Raw genomic sequence first — 19,709 nt, forward strand, 5'->3', positions numbered from 1 at the left:
TAAACGTAAATTAAAACAAAAAACCAACTTTTTACACAACTATTGGTAAAGAAACCAAACTCTTTTCCTCAAGAGAGTGTAAAAGGAAACATATAAACATGTAAAGAAAATTTCAAGAATGACAACAGTTTCTAAAAAAGTATCAAATGGAAGTAAGAAGACATTCTGAATTGAACCTTAATCTTTAAAGACCACACATTGGAAGAGGGGAGCTGGTAATACTTCCCTATACAGTGTCTGCTGTGTGTGCTACTGTCAAGACACAATAAAAGGGGTAAGAATTATTAGTGTTGGAAAGGCCTTTCTCTGTAGAGGAGACAAGCCATGTTTTTCATATAACTAAGATGAAAGCTACAACTGTACATGACACTAATACAGCTCAGCATTTTGTCCAAAATAAAGCAATTCAATAATCTATTTAATAATTTCTTATGAGTTACAGACTAGTTCCCTAAATTTGAGAGATAATTATTCTACAAAAATTTCAGAATACACCACCACCGATTTCAACATCAATTCAGGTTTATATACCTCATTTTCAATGTAGCTGTTAAGAAGATCTTGGCCCAGCTGCCTACACAGGCTACTCTGGATAGGCAGATCAATACTCTTGACTTTCCCTTTTTTAATGTTCTGGTTCAGTCGCTCTTGTTTCTCTGAGAGACCAGACTGCAAAATAAATGTAAGAGAAGTATAAGTTTCTCTAGCTTAAAAATAGATTTAAGAGGCTGATTTCTGATGAAACAAAGTAAAATCAAAGCTATTATCCACCATACCTTAAAAATATTATTTTAATACTGATAGTATTTTACATTCTTGTATACACCAAATCTTTCTACATAAAAAAAATCCTGGGCTGGGAAACAAACTGAAACCACAATGAAATACCATTTCCTACCCACTAGGATGACTTATAATGAAAAAATAAAAGAGGAAAATAAGAGATGGTGAAAATATAGAGAAATTGGAATCCTTATACATGGTTGACAAGATAGAAAAATATGACAGCCATTTTGGAAAATAGGCAGTTCCTCAAATTGTAAACATAGAGATATCATATGACCCAGCAATTTCAATCCTGGGTATGAGCACAATAAAAATGAAAATATACATCCACATAAAACCTGTATATGGTTGTTCAAAACAGCATTATTCATAAAAGTCAAGAGGCAGAAAAAATCCAAGTGTCCATCAGTTGATGAATGAATAAATGTGGTATACATCTGTATGATACAATATTACTCAACCATAAAAGGGAATGAAGTACTGATATATCCTACAACCTGGATAAACCTTGAAAATATGCTTAGCAAAAAGAAGCCAGTCATTAAAGGATCACATACTGTACTGCTGTATTTATATGAAATGTCTAGAACAGGCAAGTGTATAATTCAAAAATATTAGTGGCTGACTAGGGCTGGCAGGGGGAGGGTTTGGGGGGAAATAAAGAGTTACTGCTAATGGGTGGGGTTTCTTTTTGGAGTGATGAAAATGTAAAATTGTGATAATGATTACATAATTGAGTACATTAAAAACCTTTGAATTGCACTCTGAAATGGGAGAACTGCATGATATGTAAATTATGTCTAAATAGAGCTGTTGAATAAAGACAAAACACTGAATAAAATAAAAAATTTAGAAAAATAGGTTTCAGGTTTTATATTGCTTGAGAAACTAAGATTTAAAATCAAGTCTTTACAGCCTTTGGAAAAAAAATCTATACAAACCATCCCAGATTAAATTATGTTCGTGTTAGAAAAATCTGTCAAAGATGGTAGTGTAGAGCTGTAGCCAGCCATATTCATCTGGGTGATTGGTGCAGGGTATTTCTCCCTTCTCTTTTATCAGCACTCATTTTCTCAGTAAAATAATGACTTAATAGCCATTTATCCTTTAAAACTTTACTTCCAAAAATATAATTTCTGCACTAAGAATGCTTTATGATATGCAGCATGCACCACAGAGGGGTTAATTTTGAGGTGCTGCATTATTGCTAATTTAAGTTGTCTTCATTTGTCCTATTCTAGTTTCTATTTTCTGAGATTGTATGATTTTTAATGAGAAGAAAAAGTTAATGAAAAGACATAAAAAGACACAGCCACAATAATAGTATACTGGTTTCCCTAGTGGTTCAGATGGTAAAGAATCTGCTTGCAATGCAGGAGACCCAGGTTCAACCCCTGGGTCGGGAAGATCCCCTGAGAAGGAATTGGCAACCCACTCCCGTATTCTTGCCTAGAAAATCCCATGGACAGAGGAGCCTGGCAAGCTACTATCCATGGGGTTGCAGAGTCAGACCCGACTGAGCAATTAAGCACAGTAATAGTGGAACAAACCTTTGTTTTGGTTCCTGTATGGTCAATTTCTTCCTCTGGAGTGTGTTCAGCATGACATTTTTGATGACCTCCTTCTTCTTGGTCAACCTGCATTTTATCCTGCAAAGAAAATGAGTAACTGACAATATCTCTAGTCTCTTTCTTTTTTCTGTTTTTGGTAATGAACAGCATATCTTAAGAGTTCAAGCCTGTTTTCACATGTGTAAAGATAATAAAGTAGAAGCTCACTGTTTCTGAAATGGGAGTAACTATTAATATAAATACTCAGGTTGACAGTAAGTAAAATGAAAAGATCTATTTGATGCTATGTGAATAAATCTTGTTTTTCACCTGTGACCAAATAACTGCAAATACATGGAAAATTGTTCTTAAGTCAAATTCACAAACCAAGATTGACCAAAAAAAAAGAATGTTAAACTTGACACAAAAAATGTTCATAAAGAACTTAATGTGGGAAAATAAACTGAAAAAGATACAAAATTTATGTATTACACATAAATTCAATTGTATTTTTAAAATCTAGGAAAATACTCAAATACATAAAAACTGTCAAAGTAGATGTCTTTGAATTATCAAATGTAAATTTTTACTTTTTTTTTTAAATCTGAAAGACAAATTTCCAAGCCATAAGACTGCCAAAATGGACTCCCAACTTGGCAAAAAAATCACAAGTATTAGGGTTTTTCTGGTCTTCCTTAATCTTACCCACCACTATCCTCCTAAAAGGAAGAAAGTTTGGCACTCAGGAATGGGGATAATTTAGGTGTTCAGATATACATGGAGTTAAGCATTATTACATATAATGTCCATAAGGTTATCTTGCCTAATGCTTATTTGTGCCAAAGAGAAAAACATGTTAGACGAAAACTTATAGCAGTGTTCTTTGTTAAGTCAAGAACTGAAATTCCATCCCCACTGCTCCCTGCCCTACCTCCTTCCAACTCCGTAATTTTCCCAACCTTATGATGGAGAAGAGGTGAAAAAAGTGTTACAGTGCCGGGTTGGGGTAATGTAGAGAGAGACAACAGATACATTATTAACTATTTCATGTAATACTAAGAAAACAATGTTTCTAGTTAAGGCTGAAATACTTTATCACTTGGCCATTTTAAATTTAATACTTATATATATTCCTATTTCTACAGAAAAAATAAATCAATTAATTTGGTTAAGGTATTTCTAAAACTTTTTCACATGTATAACCCAACTCATCTAAATCACATAATTCAGTTAATGATGTCTGAATTGTTCTATACATATTTGTCCTTTGTGCTATCAAGAGCATTAGTAGCCCAGCTATTTATTTAAAAATTGCTCCAGTATCATCTCTAAGTTTTCTTATAAGCCACTGATACCTATTCTACAAATTTTATGATTTTTTTTTCTGTATTTTACCAGAGGGAATCAGTAGATTATTTTCAGACAACAACCAAGACTAATATTCCTTTCTTGAATGATCCTTATACAATTTAATGTCAAGGGGTCACAACTGCCAACTCATGCCATGAAGAGTAATAATCAAGTTCATACATGTACAGATGATGGGAACTTTTCATGATTATTGCCACAAGCAACAGTGAATGTATAATATCATTTGCACGATCCATCCCAATTTCAGGTATATTAATAAGGGGGAACTTATACATCTTAACAGTTGATCTGAGAGTAATTTGGTAATCTTTTAAAATACTTTTAAGAAGATTCACAGGAATATTATGCCTAGTGGGAAAGTTAATAAAAGTGCCTCTGTACTTGGCTTCTCTGATTTTAAGCTTCATGAGGGTTGAGACTGTTTTTCTATTTACTGCTATATCTAAACACAAAATTTAGGTACTTCTAGTTATTTGCCAAATAAATAAAAAGCACTTAAAAATAAAATCCAGAATTATTATCTAATCTGTCCCGTGATCTACTTTCTCAATCTCTTTTTCTTGTTACTCTCCCCTTTTCTATATCTTATTATCAGCTACCTTTGTAACAAAAAAGGTATCCTCCCCTCAGGGCCTTTGTACTTGTTATTCCCTTTGTCTGGACGCCTACCTGCACCTTGCTCCTTACTCTGCCTTTTCATCTTTCGCGCTAGCTTTCCTCTTTCCTCCTCACAGGTGGCTGTCCTCATTACTTAATTTAGACTATGCATCTCCTACTATTAATTTCCTTTATATTTATATGATATCCTGTTGCTTCTTCCCTGTTCTTTTCCATTAGAATGTAAGTGACAGACCTTCTTTATCCTGCTTACCACTGTATCTTCAGTGCCTAGAACAGTACCTGGTACATGTAAGTAATCAGACATTTTGAATTAAAAAATAGATAAAAAGATAAGCTAAATGGTCAACAGTTGAGGATCAGTTAAATTATGGTATGATAGTCTCTTTGATCCTTCACTGTGTAACGAAGCCTAAGTTGTGATACCTTCCTAATATGTCCACATAGTAATAAATACCTAGAAGAAAAGTGTTCACTTTCTGAGACATCTTTTTACTGTTCTGAAGAAAAGCTGGCAATCTATGCTACAGTTTTTCAGGAAAATTGAAGATATCTTAATTTTTAATGAAAAAAATGAGGCCCATAACATAATCTCTCATAAACTAATTTGCATGCAAAGAAAAAAAAAACAAAAACAACCACTGCTGCTCACTTATACATACCTAGGTTTCATCTGCCAGCAATGTCAGCAACAAGGAACAGTAAAAACGATCTTACTGTCCTCTTATGTTCTCCTCTAAAGCTTAAATAATTAGCTTCCAGGGTCTACTTCGAATTTACTCTATTCAAATTTTTGGAGGGGGAAGGGAAAGACTGCTTAATAATAGTATTCAAACCCCAAGCTTTTAAACTTCTGGATATAGAATTAAAAGAAAAAAGTCCTAGAAAGAACCACTAAGCAAGACAGTACACAGGATGTTTTCTACACAGAAAACAAGAATAAGGAAATAAACTACAATTTATTCAACATGGGTTATATTGGCTAAGGTAGAGATTTAAAAGGAGATGATATATGTGAATGTGCTCTCCAACAATGCTAACTATATGACCCATAATGTCAGTAACCTTTTTTTTGTCCCTTGATTATATAAATTACAGAAGATATGCTCAGGAACATCTCACTCAACTGGAAGAAATACTTTATATGGAACACCAAGTACCTGGAAATATTCTCTAGTAAGCCGAAAACACTCTTGTGAGCAAATCAATCTCTGAGTGCCCAAAGCAGATGCTATAAATTCATGCATTTTATACACAAGTGAGTTTTTTAAGTACACATTCAGAAGTCATCCTAAAGGGCTGGCTAACTGGATTTGAAGCCCACGTACAAATAGAAGCAGCATATAAGAAATGCCAGAGGTAGAAAATGGGTGCCACAATCTCCTTGTTTTTAGTGCCCAGGATTCACTAACACTACACAGAGAAAACTCAAGGTCTAAAACATTACACAGAGACTTTTTAGAAAAAGAGGTGAAGAAGTTAAACAGCTGTAAAAGAACTTATTCCAAAAAGCATACAGAATGCTTTAAATTTTAGTAAAACTAAATCTTAATGGATTAAATTTACACGTTTACCACAGTTGTTGTAAACCATAATTAAGAAAATTAACTTTTCAATCTATAATTCTTATGTTTATTTATGAAAATTGACTATTCTTACTAACATATTGGGACAGTATTTCCTTCTCCTTAATTCAAGGAAGGAAGGATGTAACAGGAAAATAATACATGTGAAGAAAAATGAAAGAAAATGCCACAGTTCTTAAATGAAGTAGTGGTAGAATTCTGATCATTCTGAAAGAAAAGATTTTACAGTAATTTTTAGTAAAAACAGACAAAAAGACAACTTTTAAAAATGGGAGAAACTGTCTTGAAATTTAAAATGTTAAAATCCACTCTTAACATGCACAAATATATGAAAAATCGGGGGCAGACATCCAATTATGGTTTGAAAAAAATCCAACCAAAGTCTTTAAAGTAACTTACAAATACTATACATAAAAAGAAGAAAACTTTATGTAATGGAATACAACCACTTTCTCTTAAGATTCTTTCACTGATACTAAGCCAACACAACATTAGAGTCACATTAACTCTTTCATAAAGAAACTATCAAGAATCTATTGTAATGTTACTGAATGTACAGCATGTTTTTCTGTTCAGACACAACTGAGCGACTGAACACACACACACAGAGTTATAATTAAGACACTGTATATATTATTAGAGGAGCCTTTTAAAAATAGTATTTCCACGTACCACATCATCTTTGCTTTCATTCTTAAAAGAAGTTTCTGTCTCCATAGCGACATCACTGTGATCTCCTTCTATATTTTGCTTCTCAATTACAGATGCACTAGCCACACTGAAGATTCCATGGATATTAATACGAACTTTAACCTTAACTTTGGAACTATCACCATCAGATTGTGGGAAAACATTCTGAATAGTAAAGTTCCCTTAAGGAAAAAAGAACTTTGATCAGAACATAGGCCTCAGATTAACTCATCAATTCATTCATTCAGTAATTTTACTATCATTTTCAAATGTTGGCAAAAAAAAATCTTAAAATTATGATCATACTCTGATTAATTATTGTGGGGCATGCATTTCCCCCAATCACCTTTTTTTAATATAATAAACCTGGTACAAATAAAAACTCAAAAGGTTGTAAACCAATTGTCCTTCAACTAAAAATAAATTAAAAAAAAAAAAGACTCAAAAGGTTAAACAACCTGCCCCAAGTCATCAGTGACAGGAAAAAGAGTTAAGGATCTTAATCAAGGACAACCTGACTGAAAGCAGTATCACTTTTAGGTTTTACAATATTGCCATACTAAGACCAAAATACCAAAATTAAATTTCTGAACTTTAAAACCAAATACATATTACCTGTTTGTTATAAAATGTGTAAATCATTATCATCTTGTTAATTCACAAAGCAATTTAAATTTCCTTTTCCTGGAACTTGCCTATAGCAAAATTGCTAAGCTATACAGTCACTACTACCTAGTTTACACTAATTTTTTCAGTTTAAGAAATCTGGTGTTTTAGGGCTTCTTTGGTAGCTCAGTGCTAAAGAATCTACCTGCCAATGCAGACGACATGGGTTTGATACCTGCTCTGGGGAGATCTCAGTAAGAAAAAAGAAATCTGATATTTTATTTTTTAGAAAAAAATCTCAAATATATAATGTTTCCATGGTAAAGACAGAATACTAGGCAGAAAAGTTGTATAGAAAATTCTGGTTTTTATAGGTTGAATTGTGACCTTCCCTCTAGCCCCAATGTATATGTTGAAGGCCTACGCTCCAGTAACCTCAGGAAATGACCTTATTTGGAGACAGGGTCTTTACAAAGTAATCAAGTTAAAGTGAAGTTATTGGTGGGCTCTAATTCAATGACTTGGTGTCCTTATTTGGAGATGGATACACACAAGAGGAGAAGGACACATGAGCATGATGATGGCCATCTATGAGCCAAAGACAAACGCCTGGAATGGATCCTTCCCTCACAGCCCTCAGAAGGAATCGATCCCACCACCGCTTTAATTTTGAATGTTCCAGCCTTCAGAACTGTGAGACAGTACATTTCTATTGTTGAAATATCTAGTTTGTGGTGCTTTGTTATAGAAGCCCTAGAAAACTAATACCATTTTCAATAGTTACTTCTACTGTTTTAAATAATGTACTTGAAATATTAATACTGTCCTCATTTTAATCAATAAAAGTAGCACATATAGAAAATTTTAAAATTTTATATTCTTTTAAATGATACAAATCATACTTTTTTTGGTATCTTCTAAAAAGATAACTCAGCTGAAATGGATATTAGTCTCCTAGTTCCACTTTTGTATTAATCCAGTAATACTCATTCTATCTGTTGCCCGTGGGTCGAACCAGTAATACTCATTCTAGTTGTTGCCAGTGTGTTGAACGTGAGTTTAAAGTCACAATATGTAGTCAGTCTGACAGCACTGACTACATATTCAAGTTTACTGATTAGCTTTTCATTAAAAAATAACCATCATCCAACCTCTCAAGCCAATTACAGAACATTTTAAATATAGATGTTAAAAATGAATTAAAAATATTCAAACCTGCTGTTATCCAGAAATAAAACTCTAAGCACCAAAAAGTGCATGTTGACTATCTTTGTTTAAAAATCCAGTGTTGGGTTAGCTGAAATGTTAATTTGTTTCCTTGATTCAAATACTGTAAGAAGCTAAATTTTATGGAAAGAAAAAAAAAAAACTGGGAGTTTTCTTACCAATTCTTGGATCCGGATAAGGCACTTCATGTAAATTAGTATAAAATGCTTCTAGTTCAAATGGTTCTTTCTTGTGGAAAGTAATGACTTTTGAGAATGGGGCAGGATGGTTCTTACAGAATACTTCGCATTCCCTAAAATGCAGTAGGAAAACAGTTAAACAGAGAGCTTCCTATGAACCTAATCACAGAATCCATCTCATTTTTAATTCATAAGCAGCAATTTTAAATACCTCTGCACAAATGTTAAGAAAAAGAATTATTGGTTTTGCTACAAATAAACAATGAATTTTGACAGGTTTATGGCTCAAAGTTTTAGAATACCCGTCATAGTAACAGATAATTCTCTCTTACTAAAATGGGAAAAACTACCGAGGAGGTATATTTTAAGGCCAATTTATAGGGATTTTTGTTGTTGTTGTTCACATCTGAGGACCAAATTCTGTCGATTAGTTTCCAAAACACTTATCATATGTAACCCTTTTTATTCTAGCTCCCTTAAAAATACTTTTAATCGGAAATAATTTCAAACTCATAGAAAGGTACAAAAATAAAACAAGGATAAGGAACACCTGTATATCTTTTACCTAAATTTGTTACTGTTTTAACCCATTTATTTCATCATTTTGAGTATACTGTTGTATGTGTACTTTTTTTTCTGAACAAGCTGTGGGTGTTACATACATGATGGCTCTTTACCCAAAAATTTTTAAAGGTATTCTTCCTAACAGGGACATTCTCTAATATAACCACAGTACAACTATCTACTTTATAAACTTTTAAAACTTTAATCTATAAACCAAATTCCAAGTTTTTCAGTTGATGTAACAATGCCCTTTATAGTATTTTCTCTTACAGGAAGCTTTAAAAGCTACAAAAGCAATTCCTATTTTTGAAACAGTGTAACAGAAATGACTTAAAACTACTGTTTATAATGACCCAGAAACTCACTTTTTATTATTATGTATACCATCATTTGGAGAAGGCAATGGCACCCCACTCCAGTACTCTTGCCTGGAAAATCCCATGGACAGAGGAACCTGGTGGGTTGCAGTCCATGGGGTCGCTATGAGTCGGGCATGACTGAGCGACTTCACTTTCACTTTTCACATTCCTGCACTGGAGAAGGAAACGGCAACCCACTCCAGTGTTCTTGCCTGGAGAATCCCAGGGACGGGGGAGCCTGGTGGGCTGCCATCTATGGGGTCGCACAGAGTCGGACATGACTGAAGCGACTTAGCAGCAGCGGCAGCATACCATCATCCTATTAATTATGCATGGTTTGAAAATGTCACTTCTATGGACCTTTACCTCTATCCTACCAATACCTTCTACTTTCTTATTGTAGTCACTAGAATATATTTAAACTTGCAATGTATTTTCTTATAAATTTTTTTGGCTCACTTATACTACACTTAACTGAAATTAACTTTAAAAAATAGTATTTCTTGCCTCAAAGTTGACATTAACACATGTCCTGCAAAACCTTCCAATTAGGTTGATAATCCATATTTTTGAAATTCTGCACAAAAATTTCAACTTCTAGGGAATGTGTAGAACACAGAACAAAATCTTAAAAGCAACTTCAAAACCTAAATACAGGTTTACTTTATTATATAAACTATACTTCTAAAAAGTCAAATATAGTATCAAATACAGATTTCTATTTTGGAAGGAAAGTAAACAATTTAAATGCTGGGCAGTTCATGGAAAAGGAAATGCTAATGTCAAAGCACAAAAAGACTAGCTTATTACAGTCAGAAATGAAAATAACAAAGTGCTAATTGTCTTTACTATTAGAATGTTACATTTAAATATACAGGAGAAAATGAGCTAAAATAATTATCTCATACAATGTTATTAGGAATATAGCTTGGTATATTCTTTTTAGTGAATAATTTGGCAATATTAGTTAAAATAATGTTCATAACCCTCTGGCTCAATTTCAGTCCTACATAGTTACCTTAGATATATCAAACACAACCAAACAAGGAGATATGTACAAAGATAGTCCTAATAGCACTTGCTTACAACAGGAAAAACATAACTTTACAATATACTGGTTAAATTATGGCACCTACGATTGTCTGAAAAGTTACTGTCTGTTGATATGGAAAGGTGATATATATTTGAAAAAGCAATTTTTATGGATATATATGCATGATCATGTAAATATTTTAAAAGTACATGTTTTTATTTGGATATTGAAAGAAAATGACTTGACAGATACATGTGTGTGTGCTCAGTCATGTCCAACTCTTTGTGACCCTATGGACTGCAGCCTGCCAGGCTCCTCTATCCACGGAATTTTCCAAGCACGAATACTAGAGTGGCTTACCATTTCCTCCTCCAGGAGAATAAATATATACCCAGCTGTTAAAATAATTAGTTATCTCAATAAAATGGGCTAAGAGAGTAGGAGTATAGCAAATAAAGGTTTTTTTAAGTTTTTATATTTCCATACTGTGATTTATATTTGAAACTGAGAATGTTTTACTTTTATATTAAAATATTAACTAAAAATATGCCATTCATGGTTTACAGATATATCATGTTTTTATATTCTCCTTGTTTCTAAAATACTAAAGTGTTTGACAAGTTTAAGGAGTTATCAGTTCAGTTCAGTTCAGTCGCTCAGTCGTGTCCGACTCTTTGAGACCCCATGAATCGCAGCACGCCAGGCCTCCCTGTCCATCACCAACTCCTGGAGTTCACTCAGACTCATGTCCATCGAGTCAGTGATGTCATCCAGCCATCTCATCCTCTGTCGTCCCCTTCTCCTCCTGCCCCCAATCCCTCCCAGCATCAGAGTCTTTTCCAGTGAGTATAAATTCCTCTAATTTAGAAAAGTAGGTTTAATTTCTTATTTTGATAAGCTCTAACCAAGGCTTTAAAAGTAACTTACCCAGTTCCATCTTCAAAAGAGGTCTTCCATCTTAATGTGATTGAATAGGGAACAATGTCTGTTATGGAAAATTCACGCACTTTAAATGCTGGTGAGAGAATTGCACACTGAAAATAAGATGGATACCATATTTAAATAAAAAAACGCCAAACATACCCCATGTTACCATGATTGCTTAACAAAGTTGTTATAATAAAACTGTTCCATTTAAAAAATTTCTGGGTTTTTGGTAATAACTAGTAAAATTTTAAAGTGTCAGCGCACTCTTTCTGTGACTTTACAAAAATTATGTAAAATATTTTTAACCTCAAAAAATAATTATAAATAGGAATAAACACAAGAATTCATAAAATAAATGTCTTCAGTGTAGTTAATGACATACAGTCCTATGACAGCTTAAAAACAAATGGGATAGACATGCTGCTAAGTCGCTTCAGTCGTGTCCGACTCTGTGCAACCCCACAGACGGCAGCCCACCAAGCTCCCCCGTCCCTGGGATTCTCCAAGCAAGAACACTGGAGTGGGTTGCCATTTCCTTCTCCAATGCATGAAAGTGAAAAGTGAAAATGAAGTTGCTCAGTCGTGTCCGACTCTTCGCGACCCCATAGACTGCAGCCCACCAGGCTCCTCCATCCATGGGATTTTCCAGGCAAGAGTACTGGAGTGGGGTGCCAGACATAACCTTTATTTATCAGGAATAGTTTCAATTTCAGTTCAGTTCAGTCGCTCAGTCATGTCCGACTCTTTGCGACCCCACGAATCGCAGCACACCAGGCCTCCCTGTCGATCACCAACTCCCGGAGTTCACTCAAACTTGTGTCCATCGAGTCGGTGATGCCATCCAGCCATCTCATCCTCTGTTGTCCCCTTCTTCTCCTGCCCCCAATCCCTCCCAGCATCAGAGTCTTTTCCAATGAGTCAACTCTTTGCATGAGGTGGCCAAAGTATTGGAGTTTCAGCTTTAGCATCAGTCCTTCCAGTGAACACCTAGGACTGATCTCCTTTAGAATGGGCTGGTTAGATTTCCTTGCAGTCCAAGGATCTCTCACGAGTTTTCTCCAACACCACTTTAGCTTATTGTTGAGTGGTTGGACCAGATAATAAATTAAAAAGTTCTTTGAGCCCTATCACCATATTTCTGGCAAAATAAAAACTAATAATCATACCTGTAATGCACATCCTCTTGCAACAGCTTCATCAGCATTTAATGTGGTACTTATGTCTTTAAGAAAGAATTTAGTGATTTGCTCTTTCACAGCAGGAATTCGTGTTGCTCCCCCTACAATTTCTATACTACTTATGTCTTCACTTTGTAAGTCTGGAAAACAAAATGTTTCAAAAATTAAGACAGTCTTTATAAAAAATGTGAACAGTAGACTCTGGAAAGTACTTTTTTAAAAAAATGAATTTTTAATTTACTCAAAACAAGGTAGAACAAAAATAAAATAAAAATAAATTTGGAAAAAAGCAAAATTTAATAGATATTTATTATCCACACATCAGGCACTGTACTTGGTCCAGATGATGAAGTGACCATAAAACAGACAAATACTTCATGGACTTTAAAGAAACTGTTCAGAGTCCTTCATTTTTTCTAACTTCTACCTCACAAATCCCCATAGGAACTAGTTTTTAATTGGTCACAAAAAACCTTAACAAAAAGCAGTCATGTTCTCACTTCTACTTTTGATCAATCTTTAAAAACTTACTTATAAAAATACCTTCAAATATAACTAGCATTAGTTTTATGATGTAAACAGTATGGGCCAGGAAGAGGTCTCATAAACTCTGATATCTAGTGGCCCTTGTCTTATGAATGAAGAATGAGTTATAAACTCTTTCTCTAAAATAAGAAATACTAATCTTAAAAAAAAAACACATGACTTTTTTATTGCTTTTACAAATTTCTACCCCATTAAAGTAACACCATGGTACAGTTTTGATGGTTAGTTCAGGAACTTTCACTTACTAGCTTGTTCCATTACTGCTTTTAATGGTGGTTCAACTCTGGCTAAGAGGGAAGCACATAATTGTTCAAACTGAGCCCTGTGGGAAAATGAAATAAAAGTCATTATTTGGGGGTATAAAAATTGAGCATATCTTCTGAAATAACAGAATGAAAAAAATTAGACACGATCCAAACATAAAATGAGGAAACACTTTTCAATTGAAAACATACATGGTACCTGTTCATTTTACTAGAAACATCAAGGTCATTCATGAAACACTCAATGTTCAGTGGAAGATCTGATGCATTTGCACTCATTAGCTTCTTTAGTTTTTCACATTCCTGATATAAACGCAACAAGGCCCGAGAGTTTTCTTTCACATTTATCTTATATTTTGTCTTGAACTCTTCACAGAAGTAGTCTACTAAAACCTCATCAAAGTTCCTGCCACCCAAATATGGATCAAAGGTAGTAGCCAAGACCTGTTTAATTGAAAAACCAGAACTGAATTTTCAGAAATATTACATGCTTTCAAAAATTAAACCTCCATGAAAAAACCTTTTAAAATTAAAACCAAAGAACTTTTCAAAAATTACAGGCGTGCCAAATTTGGAATCACTTATATTAATTATCTTATGTAGCCAGCATATTTATCCATTCTGAATTATCTCCTTTATAGATCTATATACCTATGTGGGAGAGTAACTTTAATTCTGAAAAGTTGAGTTGCAATGACTAAAAGTTCATTATCTCACATTCTTTGGTTCCACAACAGCACTGAACAGATGGGCCAAAAACCAAGCTTAAGAGAGCAAAGTAAGAGTCCTAAGTATGTAACCAAAGACAAAACAGCCAAGAGAGCCAATCCAAAGATTAAATATAAAATATTTTAATTGATCAAACATGGAACTCTGCTCAGTGTTTGTTATGTGGTAGCCTGGATGGGAGGGGAGTTTGAGGGAGAAATGATAAATGTTTATGTATGGGTGAGTCCCTTCAGTGTTCACCCAAAACTATCACAACACTGTTAATTGGCTATACTCCAATACAAAACAAAAAGTGCTTTTAAAAAAAGTTTTAAAAAAATGTTTTACAAATTTACACATCAAGAATTACTGCCCCCATTCCCCTAAAAAGCCAGACTATTTTTATAAACATATAGAAGGAACAAAAGAACATGTAAGGAACCAAAAAAGAAAATTAAAAAAAAAAATGAAGAGGAGAGACAAGAATTTAATAAGCTTGTTGAACAACTGGCCTCAGCTAAGCAGTCTAATAGAAAAGGAGCAGAAAAGTTACACACTTCAATGATATAGCTTTTGAAACCATAGAACCAAGACATCTAGTCTGTCTCCCTGTAGCAGAGGGTAAAAATCTAGTTATAATAGTAATTGCCAGAAAGTAGAGTTCCACGTTGGTGTGTTTCAGCCTTTTGCATAAGGATGGGTGGTGGAATAGTGGTAAACATCACAGTAGGATGGGAGCATAGTCTGAAGGGGATGTCGTCCCACAGATTAACATGGAGAATCAATGAACAGACTCCTATATTCACTATGAGTAATTTCCCTTTAATTTTATAATTACAAGGATGTTAATATAGTAATATACACTTCAACACAAAAGGCTCTAAAAGGTTCTGGGTAACCCAAAGCATTTAATCTTCTGAGCAAATTCTATGCATGTGTGTAATAGGGACAGAGAGTGTATGTAAGTCTGGGTAAGAGAATTAATGTAGAAATGAATGTAAAACCAAAGGCTATAAAAAGATAAGCACAGAGAGATAAATAAAACCACATTGTAGAAAATTTTGATTAGGATTCTTGGATAGAAAGGTTTCTAAAGACAATGGGAATCATTTTAGAAAATGTTTCCTATGTACATTTATAAATATGTAATTTATGCTCCCTGATAGGTGACAAACACGTCAACACTAATAAAAAATAGCTAACACATAATAACTGCAATATGGTATTCCAAGCATCTTATAAACTTTAATTCATTTAATCCTCAAAAATTCTATGAGATACTTACTGATAATATCCTCAGGTGAGGAGCCTGAGATTTGGGGAGGTACATAACCTGCTCAAAGTCACAGTTTTTAAGTGGCAGAACCAGGGTTTAAATCCATGCATTACAGTTCTCAATTTAGTCTTATATGCTCTTAACCATTAAATTAAATATAGCAAACCATTTACTTACTTTAAGTTTTCCTTTGTTAAAAGCACAAACCGAGACCTGATAGGCAGAATGTCCCATATCAATAAATATTACATTTCTTGGTTTCTCATCTAATGGAGGAAGATCCTGTTTATAAATTCCATATGCTAGAGCAACTATGCAAGAACAAAGAATGAGATTAGCAAAGCAATTGCTTGGAAAACAATAAATAAGTCATGTTGATACTACATTTTAGTTAGCTTCAAAGTAAAATAGCTTTTCACAATTTGGTTAATGTTTTATTTTTTCTACCCTATAATGTTAATGACTCAAGAGCCAATGGAAGACATGTTTAATCTCTGCCAAAATGCTGTACTCCAAAATGATAAGCTTATAAGATATCAGGACATTACAGAGTTATTAAAAATAAATGCCTTGTACTAATTAGAAAAAAACTATAATAATATTTTAATGACAGTGATTTTCAAATTGCAAACTGCTCACCTGCAGTAGTTTCATTCATTAACCTTAAACAATTTAAACCTGCAACCTGGGCTGCAGCCATCACAGATCTTCTCTCAGCATCAGTGAAAAAGCTAGGAATCTGGTATTGTGAAACAATAATCAAGTGTATTAGTTCATTGTAATACATTTTACTTAAACATTTCATCAACTGAAAATGAAAATAATTACACCAAAACTTACGTAAAGTAATAAATGGTGCTCTAATTAAATAAATGAGAAAAAATACTGGGTGTTTTTTTTTTTTAGGTTGTGCTTAGTCGCTCAGTTGTGTCCGATTCTGTGTGACCCCATGGACTGTTCCCTCCCAGGCTCCTCTGACCATGGGGATTCTCCAGGCAAGAATACTGGAGTGGGTTGTCATGCCCTCCTCCAGGGGATCTTCCCAACACAGGGATCGAACCCAGATCTCCCGCATTCCAGGCAGAGTCTTTACTATCTGAGTGACCAGGGAAGCCTTTTTTTTTTTTTTTTTTTAAGGTTGTCAACTGCTATATCAAAAGTTTTGACCTAAAGTATGAACACAAATTTAAAGCAATTAGTAAAATAGAGTAATACTGTAGAATTTCAGAAATATGTTCATCTAAATCCATCTCATGTTGGTCTATTCTATAAAAATACATATTTGTTTATATTTAATAATGAAACATTAACAACCCAAGAGTCTGTTAAAATGAGATTGGTTAAATATGTTATATCTACATAAAGAAATTTGATGTGGATGTTAGAATCAGATCGATCTGAACTGTCATGGAATAGTATCTTTATTAAAAAAAAGGGGGCGCACATATAGCATGATTTCATTTTTGTGTGTGTATGTAGTACTAGAAGAATACACTCCCAAATGTTTACAATGGTTATATTCCAAAGGGAGGGGAAACTATATTGCAGGGGCTTACGATGAGGGCTTACGATGAGCATGTGTTTCTTTTTTTTTTTTTTCATGTGTTTCTTTATAAATCACCAAAAAAAAATTAGGTTATGTTTCTATTAAAAATAAACTCATAATTTAAAACATAATTAAGATTACATATAGTTAGTATTATCAAAGTAAGAAGCACTTTCCTTTGGTCTACAGATTTATAAAAAACTGAGTACATTCATGTACAAAATGACTTGGGGCTCTTCCAATTTCAAGTTAACTGCTTTCTGAATTTAGAAATTTCATTCAATAGATGATAACACTAAAAGAACTTGAATTTTGACAAGTCTGTATATCCTGATTTTAGTACTATCCTTCTGATAAAAATTTACATTATAAGCTATGGTTCACTTAATATTCACTGAGAACTTATGTACCAGGTGCTTTTTTAGCCATGAGAGATATGACTACATAAAACAGAAAAAAATTCCCCTTGTATAGCTTACACAGGCTTATTGCACTAATTACAAAGTTAATAACGGCCAAGAAATTCACAATGCCAAATTCTGATACTAATTTCTGACATAATTACTAAATTCACTGAAGAGTCATAATATTCTATTCTTCTGATGATGTGAGGCTTGAACTTCTGTAGCCAAGTTTAACAGTACTAAGAATATATTCACATTTAGGTGACAACATGTAACTTAAAACCTAGTTGTCAATATATAGTGGGATCTCAAGAGATAAAAGACAGGGTAAATGATTAAATGTTAAGAATCCTTAAAAGACAGATCTTTTCTTTCTGAAAAATACTGCATGATCTAACCTATATGTGGAATCTGAAGAAATCAAATTCATAGGATAGAATAAAATGGTGGTTACCAGGGATAGGAAAGTGGGGGAAATCAGAAGTCAATGGTCAAAGTGTATAAAATTTTATTTATGTAGAATAGCTTTTAGAAATCTAATGTATAGCATGGTTACAGTTAATAATACTGTATTATATGCTGAAATTTGCTAAGAAAGTAGATCTCAGGTACTCTTGCCACACAAACACAAAAAAGGTAACTATAGGAGATAGATATATTAATTTGTTTGACTACAGTGATCATTTTCATCATGTATATCAAAGCACCATGTTTTTCACCTTATATACAAACTATTTTTACCTTAAAAGCTTAAGTTGATTTTTGAGGGGTGATAAACATGTTTATTATACTGACTGTGATGATGTTTCACGGGTATATGCATATGTCAAAACTTGTATACATATGCATATGTATAGATGTATACACATTAAATACATCTAATTTATCATTTTTAAAAAAGGATCTTTCTTCCGGATACAGAATATACACAATCTCAAATTTGCAACTGGGCATTTTCAACCTTTGATGTAAGTGTTAAGGTTCCCTGAAGCTGGGATGTTTAAGCGCCACCTAGAAAGATTCTTAAGGGTAAGTGGCAGGTACAGCAATCACCAACTAATCACATACATTAGTTTTTGTTTTTTTTTTTTAAAGATTAGCTGATTATCACAATTATGAGTTTATGGGAAACTCATTCCTGAATGAAAAAATTGGAGGTTATTTACTAGATAAGGGAAGAAAAACATTTCCATGTAACATTAATATACTGGAAAATATGATTCAAGAGTGTTCAGTACTGAGGTAAAACTTACTGAAATCACACAGTCAGCCACTGGTTTCTTCAAAGCATTTTCTGAAGTCTCTTTAAGCTTAGCCAACAGCATCCCAGTAACCTGCTCAATTGCAAAAGGTCTTTCTTCTTCTAGGTATCGCACCTGAAGCCCAAGTGGAGATATTTAATAGGAGTCATTTATTCATCTAGTATTTAATGAAAAAGGCAGAGTCCTTACTCAATGAACTTACATACCAAAAATATTGCTCTAGTATCATCATATCTCATCTCTGAAGTTACAGTGCTTTACCCATAGTATTACAACCAAAAAAATCAAGAGTGTCTTTACCTGCTCCAGATCCCCATCTCCCACAAAAGCAAGTTTTATCATTTACTATTCTTGTAAACAAATAAGGGGAAAAAGGTCAAATTATCTTTCTTTAAAATGAAAGCTTTAGTAGTACAGTTTTGTGAAAAGAAAATGAGAACACAGGAAAAAAAATTTTATTTAAAAAAAGAAACTTTATATATATATATATTACTCCAAGGCCTCAGGGGATAATTACCAAGGCCTCAGGGGATAATTAAACATTAGAGATGCATACATGGAATTTTTAAATTTTAAAGAATAACAATTTCATCCACAGGTTTGACTAGTTTGAATTTAAGCACATAAAATGAAACTTTACAGTGCTTGACCAAGGAATACTATGCTTTATTCAAATAAGCAAACTCTTTCATAATGACAACCACAATATTTATAAGCAATAGAAAGTTAACTTAGAGCCCATACAATAACTACAACTACTTTACATAAGAAAAGGCTATGTATTTAATCTCTGTATCCCCAAAAGCAAATAATTTTATACTAAAACACTAAACTTTGGAAGAGCTTTAAAGAACTTCTCCAGCAGTACAATGTAGGTATTTATTTAACTGTGTAAATATGAATAATTATATAATATTTACAATGAAACAGACCTAAACTTGATATCCATTTGTTTCCAAATCAATTTACAGGTAAGTTTAAAACCAAGAATTACATGAAATTATGTGAAATTTAAACTCAGGAAGAAATC

The 19,709-nt window shown here is 33.4% G+C and overlaps 1 protein-coding gene across 1 annotated transcript in view; it reads right to left on the minus strand.

Annotated features, from left to right (window-relative positions):
* Positions 1-19,709, minus strand: part of HSPA4L (heat shock protein family A (Hsp70) member 4 like) — a 59,212-nt gene that overhangs the window by 21,140 nt on the left and 18,363 nt on the right. Inside the window, exons 5-15 of the mRNA XM_055550724.1 lie at positions 18,671-18,793; positions 16,107-16,206; positions 15,645-15,778; positions 13,683-13,927; positions 13,466-13,542; positions 12,663-12,814; positions 11,497-11,603; positions 8,593-8,726; positions 6,584-6,783; positions 2,337-2,435; positions 532-669 (exon numbers count right to left, since the gene is read on the minus strand). Coding sequence (XP_055406699.1) covers positions 532-669; positions 2,337-2,435; positions 6,584-6,783; positions 8,593-8,726; positions 11,497-11,603; positions 12,663-12,814; positions 13,466-13,542; positions 13,683-13,927; positions 15,645-15,778; positions 16,107-16,206; positions 18,671-18,793 — 1,509 coding nt within the window. The remainder of the gene's footprint in view (positions 1-531; positions 670-2,336; positions 2,436-6,583; positions 6,784-8,592; positions 8,727-11,496; positions 11,604-12,662; positions 12,815-13,465; positions 13,543-13,682; positions 13,928-15,644; positions 15,779-16,106; positions 16,207-18,670; positions 18,794-19,709) is intronic.

Source organism: Bubalus kerabau, chromosome 16, assembly GCF_029407905.1.
Source record: "Bubalus kerabau isolate K-KA32 ecotype Philippines breed swamp buffalo chromosome 16, PCC_UOA_SB_1v2, whole genome shotgun sequence".
In the NCBI taxonomy this organism is placed as follows: Eukaryota; Metazoa; Chordata; class Mammalia; order Artiodactyla; family Bovidae; genus Bubalus; species Bubalus kerabau.